The sequence below is a fragment of the Pinus tabuliformis genome, chromosome X, assembly GCF_031772625.1.
Source record: "Pinus tabuliformis cultivar Carrire ecotype Pingquan chromosome X, CPIR1, whole genome shotgun sequence".
NCBI classification, from domain to species: domain Eukaryota; kingdom Viridiplantae; phylum Streptophyta; class Pinopsida; order Pinales; family Pinaceae; genus Pinus; species Pinus tabuliformis.
Window position 1 is genome coordinate 669,993,161 of NC_142308.1, and position 12,665 is coordinate 670,005,825.

At 41.2% G+C, this 12,665-nt stretch overlaps 1 protein-coding gene across 1 annotated transcript in view; it reads left to right on the plus strand.

Moving 5' to 3' along the window:
* The first annotated feature begins 321 nt into the window (after positions 1–321).
* The window catches only part of PHT4;5 (phosphate transporter 4;5), a 467,442-nt gene continuing 455,098 nt past the window's right edge, over positions 322–12,665 (plus strand). Inside the window, 1 exon segment of the mRNA XM_089453117.1 lies at positions 322–1,098. Coding sequence (XP_089309243.1) covers positions 532–1,098 — 567 coding nt within the window. The 5' untranslated portion in view covers positions 322–531.

Below are 12,665 nucleotides of genomic sequence, written 5' to 3' on the forward strand. Positions count from 1 at the left end.
CTAAATCACTTTGACCCATTATTAATTCACCTTATTTAAAATAAACTTACATCTCTTCTAGATATTATAAAACTCACACCTCTTATCTATATATATGAAGATTAAGATAATATTTGTTTTGCGAATAATACAATGCCTATTCATATTATCCTTTTTAACCTTGTTAAAATAATTTATTTATTTCTTAGACTAGTGAACTTTAAAATAATTTATTTATTTCTTCTCTTTTATTTAAAATGTTCGGTGGAAGAGACCGAGGAAGAGCAAATCCACATTTCCCCTAATGGCTCCGCGGTTAGATAGCATCGAATTTCACCGCGGCCAGGCGAAAGTGATGATGTACAACGTGGGGTTGCCATATGTGAGAAGATGGTTAGGATATTGAATGCTGCTGGCATCGTACTTACCATACCATTATTCAGATAGGCACCCAATCCTCTGCCCATTGCCTTCGCTAGTGCGATTTCTGTGTCACAAGCACAGAGACAAGGCACAAGGCAATTTCTGCAGCTCCCATTACTGTACCTGCAGATGGACCGCCCTGTTAATTCATCCAAACTCTGGAACTCCAGCACCCCCTCTCCCTCCCATTCACATGGTAGAAGCGTAGAGAATTCCTTTGGGCTACGAGTTCTCTCTGGCGAAGGACTAATTCCAGCTCCATGCCGATTGCAAAGGATTTTTGTAAATCATTGTTACACGGGAAGACATAATTGCTATTCATCGTCATCGCTGCCTTCAAAGATGGAGTTGAAGTTTCACAATCAGGGCGGATTGTTGAAGCGCGGTTGCATGCCAGCGAGGGCTAGTTCGGATAAAACGACGGCGAATAAAATAACGAGCAAACAAGCAGAAACAGAAAAAGAGGAGCAGCCAAATGGAGTGAGAAACGATGCCGATGCTGCTGCTGATGATGCTGCAGTAATATCTCATAAGAAAGTAATGAGAGTCGATGGTGAATACGCGGGCAGTGCCACAGATAATGGGAAATTTGACCAGCCAGGGAAGTTGCAATGGCCGCCGTGGAAGCGGTTACCTCAGAGATATAAGTTAATTGGAACGACTTCTCTTGCTTTTGTTATCTGCAACATGGATAAGGTCACAGCTTTACTTGAAAACTCAAACTATGTTAATTTCTATATTAAAATGAATTTTTTTCGTAGTTCTTTTGGGGCATTATATCATATGTATACTTTTGCTGGATCTTACCAGTTAATATTTGTCATGTGGGTAGCCATAACTAGCCCACTATAACATGCAAGTCCTAACATGATCTTCATTGTCAGTGGGGCCATCACTAGGGAGTGATGTCTGCTACTTGTGGAATGAGTATGCTTCCTTGCTCAGCTTTTCCCTCTTTCACGAGACCCTCTTTTACGGGATATATTGTGTGAGAGAAACAACAGCTATATATGCCTATGTTGTGGCATTTTGGGGTTATTTCCATGACTCCAAAATATCCTCCTCTCTCCTCATTTTCTGCAAAATACATCACTGTAGTCCAAGAATGGACAATACCTTTGCTTTTATGAACTTAAATTAATTTATATTAAAGAACTATTATTTTTCATAAAATATAAAGTTAAAAAAATTGATGAGTGCCATATTGGACTTTGATGACAATTGCAATTCACCAACACTGTTTCTTAGAACATTTATTTTTTAAGAATCAGGTAATTTCTATAACCGGAAAATTTACATACAACACCTTTTCCATTGTTCCTATAGCTGCCTTTATTTCCTCCTTTGTCACAATTGCTACGATGGCTTGGTTTCAAATGTTTAATCGCAATCCTTATCTTCATTTTGCTCAAATCATTGTCTCGTTGCAACAGCATTCCAAAGACCACTTCTTCAAATGGTGGAACTGCAGTTGTGGATGACACACAAAAGGAGGCTACTCGTACTAATTTTTGCTTGTTAACTGGTTACAAATATTGTTACAAATTCCTTGTCTCCAATTGTCTCACCACTTGCAAGCAGCTCTCCCTGGCTCTCCATTATGTTGACATGATTAAGATGCAATCTACGATTGACACCTAAATTGATGGCCAAACTTACTCTTGGCTATGCAGAAAGATCTAGTACCAGTGCTCATTTCAACTACGTAAGTCCAAGCACTGATCAAATACTGAAGACAATTTGCTTTATTAGCCTTGCCACCATAAATGGAGTAGAGAGTAGCACTCTCCAATTAGGCATACCGGGACATTCAGGACTTTTCTCTCACGGATCTAGCATGACAGGAAAAGTCAGAAGAGTGGAAGTAGTTGGAATGATTATTGAATGTTAGGTTGAAGTATTTTAAGAATTGTGTAGAATGCCTCTAAGCTGTATAATTGAGCACTCTAATTTTTTTTTTTAACAAAAACAGAGATTTATATTAATAAAAAAGAGGCTGTGCCAAGGCTAGCAGCAATGCATAGTTGATAGTTCCAAGACAATGTTAAGATTGAACAGAACACTAGACAATTTACGAGATCCTGTAGTAGCCTTTCCAAAAAGGAATTACACGATTTCCTTCAAGTGAGTTGTTTCACAAAATTGCCCAAGAGGCATACTACACAGAAATACATAGACAAATTCAGAGATGGGCATTTCCTTGAATTTCCTGATGCTCAGTGTGGAGGGAGATTGGTTCCTCTATATCCATAGGATCCCTATTGTGGATGACAGAGTCCTCCTCTACTGGTCCTGGTTGGAGGAAGAGATTCTTAGAAGCCAAGGAGAGGGCATCCATGGATTGAGTGACAAAAAAGATCTGAGTTGGCTACTCTCTGCTTCAAAATTTTCAGTTCTCTGTTGCTGCTGAAGAAGAAACTGCATGGCAGTGGCATTGTGTGAGGCATTTGCTTTCTCGAGCCTGGTTAATTTGATGGATACTGTGACAAGTGCGTTGTTGGTTGCCTGGTTGATTCCCTCCTGTCAACGCATCACATTTGTGATTTCCTTCAGTGTTGGGTTCTCCATTTCCAGCCCGCCAGACAACAATAAACCAAAGCAAGCCAAATGAACATTGGAGAGAAAGAGATAACTGTACTGAGAGTGACTGAAACTCAAGCTAAGGGGCAAACGTTCAAATTGAAGCTGAGAAGCCAAAGAGGAGCAATGAAAGTTAGAAACAAAGCAAAGATCATCAAGGGATTTTAAAACTGCAGAGATATACCAAGAGACCAGGGGTTGCCTAGTCAGAGATGCCAATTTATCTTGCATAGAGGACTTGGAGGAGAATGATGCCCACAGTTCATGCCCAGGGAAAGGTCCGCCGTCTGATCAAATGGAACCCTACCAAAAATCTGAGAAGTCTAGCCCTTTGAACCTAATTTTACAATAGCCATGTAGACATGGCCTTGAATACAAGATCACACGACAACTACACAGACTTATACAAGAATTAAACTAGATAAGCCATTGAAACCATCTTGGCCTAGTGATTTGCTTCAGTCTTCAAGTCTCTCCTAAGGTGGAAAAATGAGACTTGGTCAAAATGAATTAAGAATTGCTTGATTTGTTAGATAATGGAATTTAGCTTGTTCCTTCTGATATTGGCGAAGCCCAAAATTCCTCTGATTATGACCATTGGGTCCCCTAAAACTTTTAGAGATTTTATTCCTTGTCCTTAGCAAGGGAGAGCCCTTGCCATAGAGAACAAGCCTCTGCAAGGTTGTTGGAGAAATCCCAACCATAGGACACCAACCTATTTCCTTCGGGATCTTGAAGACTCCCTCCTGCACCTGCCACCCCTTAATTGAACACTCTATACCTGCAACAAGGAGTTGTTTTTCCAAGTGAGGCATTGAACAAGAATTCATTGATGGGACATGAGGATCCCTCAAAAATCTAGGTTTGGTGAGATTGATCCAAAGGCTACTTGGAATCATCAAAGCTTCTGGCAACCTTGTGTCTTTTGAATTTTCAAGTGCTTGGAAAATAGAAAAAAATGATGAACCATTAAACAAATATGGTGGTTGGATTGAAGGAAGGAATTTTAGCATTAGGATGAAGTGTCATTGTTAAGCAACAAACACCCAAATAGCTTGAAGATAGAAAGAGAAGTAACTCCACATTTTAGAATTGGATAGAAGAATGAATGATAAGCCTCTTCAAGGGGGAAACCTCCTTTTTACAAGACAACAAATGTACAAGATGAGACGATTTTTAAAACTAGACCTCCTTGGTATATGTAGGAGACAGAGGGTATAATTACAATTAAGGAGTCTAGCGATCAATACTAGTATAACAATAGAAATGTAATAACTCAATATCTAGGGCTTAACATTGGGCTTTATCTCTGTCTTAAAATGCCCCTCCCCTTCAAATAAGTGCTACCCTCAACACTTGATCAGTTGCAAATGTTTTTGCACGAAGAACTCACCTTCCCATGTTGCCTTTTCTATTGGTAGGTTTTTCCACTTGATGAGGTACTCATCGATTGCTTGATTTCTTAGCTACTTGATCCTTGTTTCAAGGATTGTTTCTAGTTCTTGTATGATTTCCCCTTTTTCTTCATTAACCTTTGGTAAAATAGTTTGAACTGGGATCTTGTCACCTATCGCTCTCTTTAAGAAAGAAACATGGAAGATTGGATGTGCATGTGAAGATGGAGGTGACTCCAATTTGTAAGCCATACTTCCAATCCTTTGCAACACCTTATAGGGACCATAATACTTGGCTACTAATTTATTGCCCTTCTTTTGTTTCTTGAGGGACATTTGTTTGTATAGCTGTAGCTTTAGAAATATTGAATCCCTTGCTTCAAATTCTCTTTTGCTGTGATGTTGATTTGCTTGTTGTTTCATCCTATTTTGTGATGTAACCAAGTTGTCTTTCAGTGGTTTGAGAACCTTTTGTTGGTGCTCTAATGTGGTCCTCCACTACTTGAACGTTCACTCTCTCTCAAGGGTAATGTGATGGATGGAGGATGATATCCATAAAGTACAATAAATGAGGACATTTTTGATGAAGTATGGAAGGATGTGTTGTACCACCAATCTACTAAGCGCAACCACTTGATCCATTGTTTCTATTTGTCAGATGTAAAGCAATCAAGATACCCTTCTAGACACTTATTCACAATCTTAGTTTGCCTATCAGATTGCGGATGATAAGAGGAGCTGTGGGCCAATTGAGTACCCAAATGAGAAAACAGTTCAATCCAAAAATTATCAGTGAAAAATGGATCTCTATCACTTGCAATAATCTTGGGGATTCCATGTAGTTTTTACACTGTTTCTGTTGTTGAATTTTTGTAGCTATGGTCGGTCTTCATAATTTATATTTTAGCCGTTGTAATGTATAAAGAATTTGTAAGACATGTTCTTCATGTCATTTTGATTATTTAGCCCTTGAAAGAATTATTATAAGACATGTTATTCATGTCAGATTTAAAAGAGAAAATTTTGAATTTTGAATTTTTGGCTCTAAAATAGTCAAGTCGGCCCACCCTCATGTTAGGTTGACCTAGTGAAGAGACACCCCCATTCTGGACAGGAAAAACACTATATAAAGGCATTCAACATCCTCCTCAAAGGAACCATTTGACCTCTCACAAGCAAGGCAGTTTCTGTGAAAATTCCACAAACCAGAATCCTATTGCAGCAACTGGAAATTATTCTCCTAATTATTAATTAATTTAACAATTTATTTACTGTTTGCTACAACAAATACTGAATAAATCACACTGCAACCTACACAAATAAAACTGTGGAAGAATAAACGCTGGAAGAAATGTTAGCACACACACATAAAATAACACAGTTATTTTTGGACAAATGTCCTCGGAAAAACCCAACTTGGGAAAACCGGTGCAACAACTGAGGGTTTTAATATTAAGCAACAGTGAAATAATCTGAGTACAACTGGATGCCGAAACTGGCAATCCTACAGAGAAATACTAGCAAGAAAAATCTAGTGAGGATTCCTCACTCCATAGGCAAATCCGGGTTCTGACCTCAGCTCAAATTGAGCCGTCCAAACTGACTTTGTGCAACTACTGCATCACCCTAGCGCAATCAATTTTGCATTCAGTTCGAACTAGCGTCTCCTCAAGCCGTCTGGTTTGCTGATGTCTGGGAAAATGTCTCTCCTGGCCTTCGGAACCTCTGCCCAACTTCTGGCATTGAAGCTCAGCTTTCCCCAGCAGATTTGAAATTGCCTCTAGAGGCTACTGCGCTGCTCTATGTCAGCCTCTCTGTGGCTCCTCCGCCTCTTTGCAACTGGACTCACCGGATCTGGGATCCTTCCTTCGACTTCACTGTCTCTGCGCCTCTCTCACTGCTTCGATCTCACTGACTCTCTCTCCGGCAATTGACTGCTGCTACTTTGGAAATCGATCTGCTCATGAAACCGATCTGCTCAAGTGTGTTCTCCAAGTGCCCATCGACTATGTTAGAGTCGGTCTAGTAGCCCTCCACCAGAGATCAAAACTCTTTGCATTTCATAATTAGGTGTCTCATCAGTGTGGTCATGTTGCATCCTGTTAGGCATGCCATAACCCTGGTGGAGAAGCTTATGTCTTTTATTCCCCTCTTGTTTGGCACTGCTGGATCATGTTTTCCTGAGTAAATAAAATCTTCACAAGGTCATTTCCCTGTTTTCAATGTCAAGGTCTTAGGTCTAGGGTTGAGTCAAGCTTTGTCTTGAGATGTCATAAAGGACCAGCAGGCCAGAGGGATGTCCGTCATAAAGCATCATTTTTATAACTCTTATCATTGTACAGCTAATTTTTACCTTGTTTTCAAAAACCCTGTTTTTGAAGACAAAGGTCATTATCTCATTTTTGTAAAAATTTGTAAAAAGTTCAAATTCTCCGAAAGTTGGCATGCAGCCTTGGTCTCCTTTGCCAAGACATCTCCGAAGCTATCCCTGCAAAAATTTTCAAGAGAAATCATCATTTCAACCAATCTATTTTGAAAAAGGAAACCAGAAGTCAGCAACAATTAATTCAAAAAGTGTCATTTCAAAAACATTATAAAGTGGGTTTTGGGCAAATTAAATTCAAAAGTGAGCCTATAAAAGCCCCTCCCTCCTCATTGGTAACTCATTTGCCTCTCAACACTTCAAGAGAATACTTGTCAAGTCGATTTCAAAGTTCATTGGGCGAATTGGGCAATTACAGTGGCGCACTACGCATCAGAGGAGGCGCACTACGCGTTGGGGGCGCGCTACGCATCAGTGCGCATTTTCCAGTGCTAAATAACTCAGGCGCTACGCGTTGGAGGCGCGCTACGCGTTGGAGGCGCGCTACGCGTTGGGTTTCTTGCTCAAGAAATCGCCAGCAAGCCACCAAAACTACTTCTCTCTCAAAATCTTTTCAGGTAGGCCTCTAATCCATGGTGATTTTGGTTTGGCTAAGATGAATGAGCAATGAACATGCAAAAAATGCCATGCTAATATGAAGTAAAAACCCTACCTTGCTGTATCAAATTTTAAAAATGCAAATGTGCTAGGGTTTCATTGAAATTTGCTGCCCAAGGTTACCAATTTTCCATTCCTCTTTCCCCATATTTTCCTCACCATTTTCCTTGACATTTTTCCATGCAAATCATATAATTTCCCTATTAAAAATCATTAAAATCCCTAAACCCTACTAATTCCTAAAACCCTATGTAAATTTTCTAAACCCTACTTCCCATTAAAATCCCACAAATTATGATTATATATGTTCCATGTTCCTTTCCTAAAATTTCCTTTCACATTTGTTTTCCCTAATCCCCTCAATGTTCCCTTTTCCCTAACATTTCCCATGTGTGTTTGTCCCCTTGGTAACAACATTTAAACAAGTCAAAATAGCAGTTCATTGGGTGCACAGTCAGCATTATTTTTCAGTCACTTGCCTCCAAAACCATGTCAGAAACCGAAACAGATTATGAGCAAAGTGATGACCGTGAAACAACACCAGAGGTAGAGGTGCCAAGGAGGCATCACAGGGGTGGTAAAGGTGGTCAGCATGTCAGGGAGGAGCCCACCTCTTTGGCTTATCTACAAGCTTGTCCACTTGCAGTGTCATGTTTCCGATATCAATCATGCTATGAATATTGTGAGAGAATCTCCCAAATTCAACACCACAAGGAATTGGCCCGCTTGTTTTTCCTACACTTGCACAATGGGCATGTGAATCTTGCAGGAGTGGACTTCACATTGTCACCCGAGATTGTTGCTCAAGCAACAGGGATACCCAATATTGGAGAAGAGTGGAACAAGCGCCAGCAGTTGGACAAATTTCATTATGAGCCATATATCAAACCTGTATATATGAGGCACCTAACTGGTGTTTTTCCCTTCAGATTCTTAAGAGACGAGTATGCACCTTTGATGAGGATCATCATTCGCTATTTCACTTGCGAGGGCAGATTTTCACGTTTATATTCGTACCATATCCGTTTGTTGATGCATTTCACACGGGTACGAATGATGAACATTCCATTCTTCATGTGCCGAAATATAGAGAGGATGGTGCCCTTGGTGCAAAGAAAGAGCCCAGCACAGCAACACAAGAGCATCTATCATTATGCACTGATCAAGATTGTGGTCATGCATCAGTTGGCACAACAGGGTGTTCCATGGGAGGATTTCATTTCTCGTGACTTGTTCACAGTGCCACAGCCACCTCTTGAGGTTGTCCGTGATGAGGGAGGGCCTTCACATCAGTTTGATATTCCAGAGCCCGAACATGTCAGCACTCCTCCTTATGTTACATATCAGAGAGGCCACAGGGTCTTATTTGCATCTGCACGGCGAGTATTATCTCCACATCAGGTGGAAGGGGTCTCGCCTTCTTCATCAGCACAGCGAGTGTTATCTCCACATCAGGTGGAAGGGGCCTCGCTTTCGACAGCAGCACAGGTACCAGAGAGAGGCAAGCAGCCCAAGATTGATGAGGGGCCATCAGGTGTTCCAGGCATAGATGTTGTTGACCTTGATATCATTTCTCCTAGCTTGGAGTCAAAGGAGATCATCCAACAACTAAGGGCTGAAAATGACTTGTTGCAGCAAAAATTGGAGATGGCAAATTGGACAATTACTTATTTAGAGCAGTGCAACAAGCAATTAGAGGATGAACACTCTCTTGATGAGTTGCGGAGGATCCATGAAGACCGCAACTTGGCTCGCAAGACACATGAAGAATTACTATTGGGCTCGAATGCATGTGTGTAAAGCAAGAATGAATGTACTCAAAGGACGGTTGGCCAAGGCACTAAAACGGAGGAAAAGGCCCGATCCCCTTCATATTTTGGCTGAGGTTTCCTTGGAGGAGCATGGTATTAAATGACACACCTTTAGCTCAAATTTCAGAGAATTTGGAGCAATTTTGGTCATTTTTGAATTTTTTGGTCAAAAACAGATTTTTGCCCTCAATGCGTAGCGCACTGCGCGCTACCTTGAAGATGGGCAAGTCCATTTCTCAAAAACTCAGCATTTTTGGATTTGTCATGACAAATTACACTTGCTCAGCAATTGCCAAGACATTTCATCAGGTTTTGAGCCCTCAGAAGGTCAAAAAACATGCAAAAAATGACTTTCTGCCACTTTTTGGACACACAGGAAACAGTCTTGGGAGATTGCAATTTTGGAGGGGCAAATGGACACCAAATTGAGAAATTCCACTTGGGTTGGAAAGTAGACATCCAGACCTTTCCAACAAGCCTACTTTTGCCTCATTTGGATGCCGGGAAGTGCCTCAAAAGTTGGCTCAAAGGCGTGCTACGCGTTGAGAATTGGGGCGCTACGCATCAGGGAAATTTGCCAGATTTTCACCTACAGCTCAGCAAAACGCAAATTTGACTAGTTTTGACTTTTTGGGGTGATTTTTCATCCTCCTTGATGTAATTTTATGATGTCATGGCACTTATTTATCTCTTCTAGAAGATTCATTCATAAAAAGTCAAAAATTTAATGAATGAATTGGTTTCCTAGCTTATAGAGGCAAGTTGTTTTGATTGCCTAGATTTTAGTGCTCAGTTTAGAATTGGTTGAAACAGCTCCTAGGATGATGAGCTCGACCCCTAGAGGCAAGGAAAGGTGTTAGCTTGCCTATATTATGTATTTTTTTAGTCATTTTCATGGTTGGACTCTTGAGGGATAAGCTTCTATTGTATTACACTTTGTATCTCTGCAATTTTGGCAAAGGAAAGACCAGGGTTTTGCAGCACTATTTGGGATTCTTGTGGTTATTTGTGTTGATGGTGTGCTTCTCTCATGTACTTGTAAGATTTGTTATGTGTATCAATTTCCTATTTCTCTTTTCTGCATATTAAGTAAATGAAGTGTTAAGGTATAATTCATAATTTATATGCTCCGCCTTTAAGTTTGCTTAATATCTATGTTTTCCTCTGTCTAAAGAGAACTCTCGATGGTTTCTTGCTCTCTTTAGCTCCTCACCGGTCATTCCTATCCATTCACTTAAATCAAAGGCATCAAGACAATCTCCTACCTTGCCCCAAAAAGACCTCTGCAAAAGCTGTGTCCCATCCCCGCACCCAAAATTGCTCTCCCCCTGTGTTCCACCAAAACCCAAAAAATCTGAAATCAAACCTTCTCAATCAGTTTACTAGCCTAAAATCAGTGTTCTTTATTGGTCATCTCCGCCCTTTGAAGACCTTTTGCCGAGATAGACCCGGAGAGAGCCCTCTCCTGCCCCGTAGGGCTAGCTACGAGGCTAAGTGTTTTGATGTTGCCTTGGATTTTGTCTTTTTCAACCTGAGGCCAAATTCAAGCGCTAACAGACTACTTCTTATAATCTTTTGTTGGGACTCCAACAACCAAGATTAAATCTTAATTGATGGAAAGGATTAACTTGAAGTCGATTTGTGTAAGTTTCTTGGTCATTCACACCTTGACTTAATTAATTCTGATTAATTAACCATATTCCCTAAGTTTAAACTTAGGAAATATTTAAAAACTGGTTAATAATCTAATTAAGTCATTTCTAGGCAGAATTTCCAAAAATGATTTTTGGGTTTTGGAGATCTCCTATATTTTAGCCTCTCAACAAAATATCATGTCTAGAACATATCGAATTCTACAAAAACTAACATTCCCTCTTAGCGAGGAATGTGTTCTAGTGCTCTACTGCACATCCTGTGGCAGTACCCTGTCTCTACATCATCTCCTGTCACACTGCTGATGTCTGGCCATCTGCCCACCAACCATTGCGCAACTCTGATATATGCTGCTACTGACCCTGTTGAATTGTTGTCAACACTGCAACTCTCTCTCATTTGTTGTTGTTGTTGCAACATCTACAATTGAAAAGCATCTTTAATACTGAATCAACTCTGATCAGTATGATGCATCTGTCACTCGAGTCTCTGACTGATGCTAGTATCTGCACTGTCACTACGTTGTTGCTGACTCTGCACTATGCCAACTGCACTGCTGCCAACACTACACTGCGCTCCCCAACATCTCACTGCTACTAGTCTCTGCCACTGTCACTCTGGCATCTGACTACATCCACTGTCACTGATCCTTCCTGCTACTGAATACTGTGGGCCCCCGTAGCAAGGTATTGATCCATGAGATGGACTCCTCAAGGATCCTGCCCATCTGTAGCACTTTGGGGCTACAACACCATATCTCCCCACCTCAATCTTGGAGGTATATCAGCATACATGGCGAAGTCTTCCTCCAGCTTGGAGGAAATCCTACCGATTTCTGCTGATGCTACCTTCTCATTCCGCTTCTCCTCCTTGTCCTTCTTCCAGAGAGGGCACTAGGTACTATAGTGACCAAGCTCACCACATCTGAAGCACTTGACCTTCGACAGGTCCTTCTTCTTTCTCTTCTCCCCCTGTCCCTTACTGGGACCCTTAGATGCGAGGGCCACATTCTCCTCCTCCACTTGCTTCGATCCACCGTTGCCACCGATGGAGCTCTTCAATAGAGCTCATCTCAACTCCTCCTACTGCAAATCGGCCCACACCCACCTTGGCAAGGTATCTCTGCCCAAAATACTCTGGACGAATACTTGCCACTCCTCATAGACACTGTTTAGTGCCAATCACACTAGCTCTGTGGGTTGAGGCGCTGCCCTAACAACTGACAACTGGTCTTGGACCTCCTGAATCGTGTTGAGGAAAGAGTCTATGCCTTCCCCCTTTTGGATGAGCCTCAACTTCTCCTCTAAGTACATCTTCTGTTGCTCGAAAGTTCCCTGGTACAACGTGGAAAGTGTATCCCACATCTCTTTGGCAGTATCTTTGCCAGCTATGTGAGAAACAACATGATCCCAGACACCATCTAGGATCAATCTCTTCGCCCGCGCCATCTCCTTTCTGTACTCCTTCAACTGATCTGCATCTTGGGGTATTGCTACCACTGCATCTATATACATCTTCAGGCCAAACTCATCCAGAAGGAAGGAAATCCTTGCCTTGTAGATGACATAGTTGGAAGCTCCATCAAACCTGTCCTGATTACGAAGCCCAGTAGTGGCCATCTCAACAAATGTCGAAAATCTCCTCTTCCCTTCTGCTTAGCTGTTGCTCAGTTATTCGCACTCCCTTCTAGAGTGAGAGACTCTGCTCACAACGACTGCTGATCTACAAGGGAAATTGAACTTCTTGAGACTAGAAGTTCCCTAAGGAAAATTTTCCCTCAGTGTGTGCTCTTCTTCCTTCCACCCGATGCTGGCTTTGCTCTAACAAAATGCTGTAAAACCACAA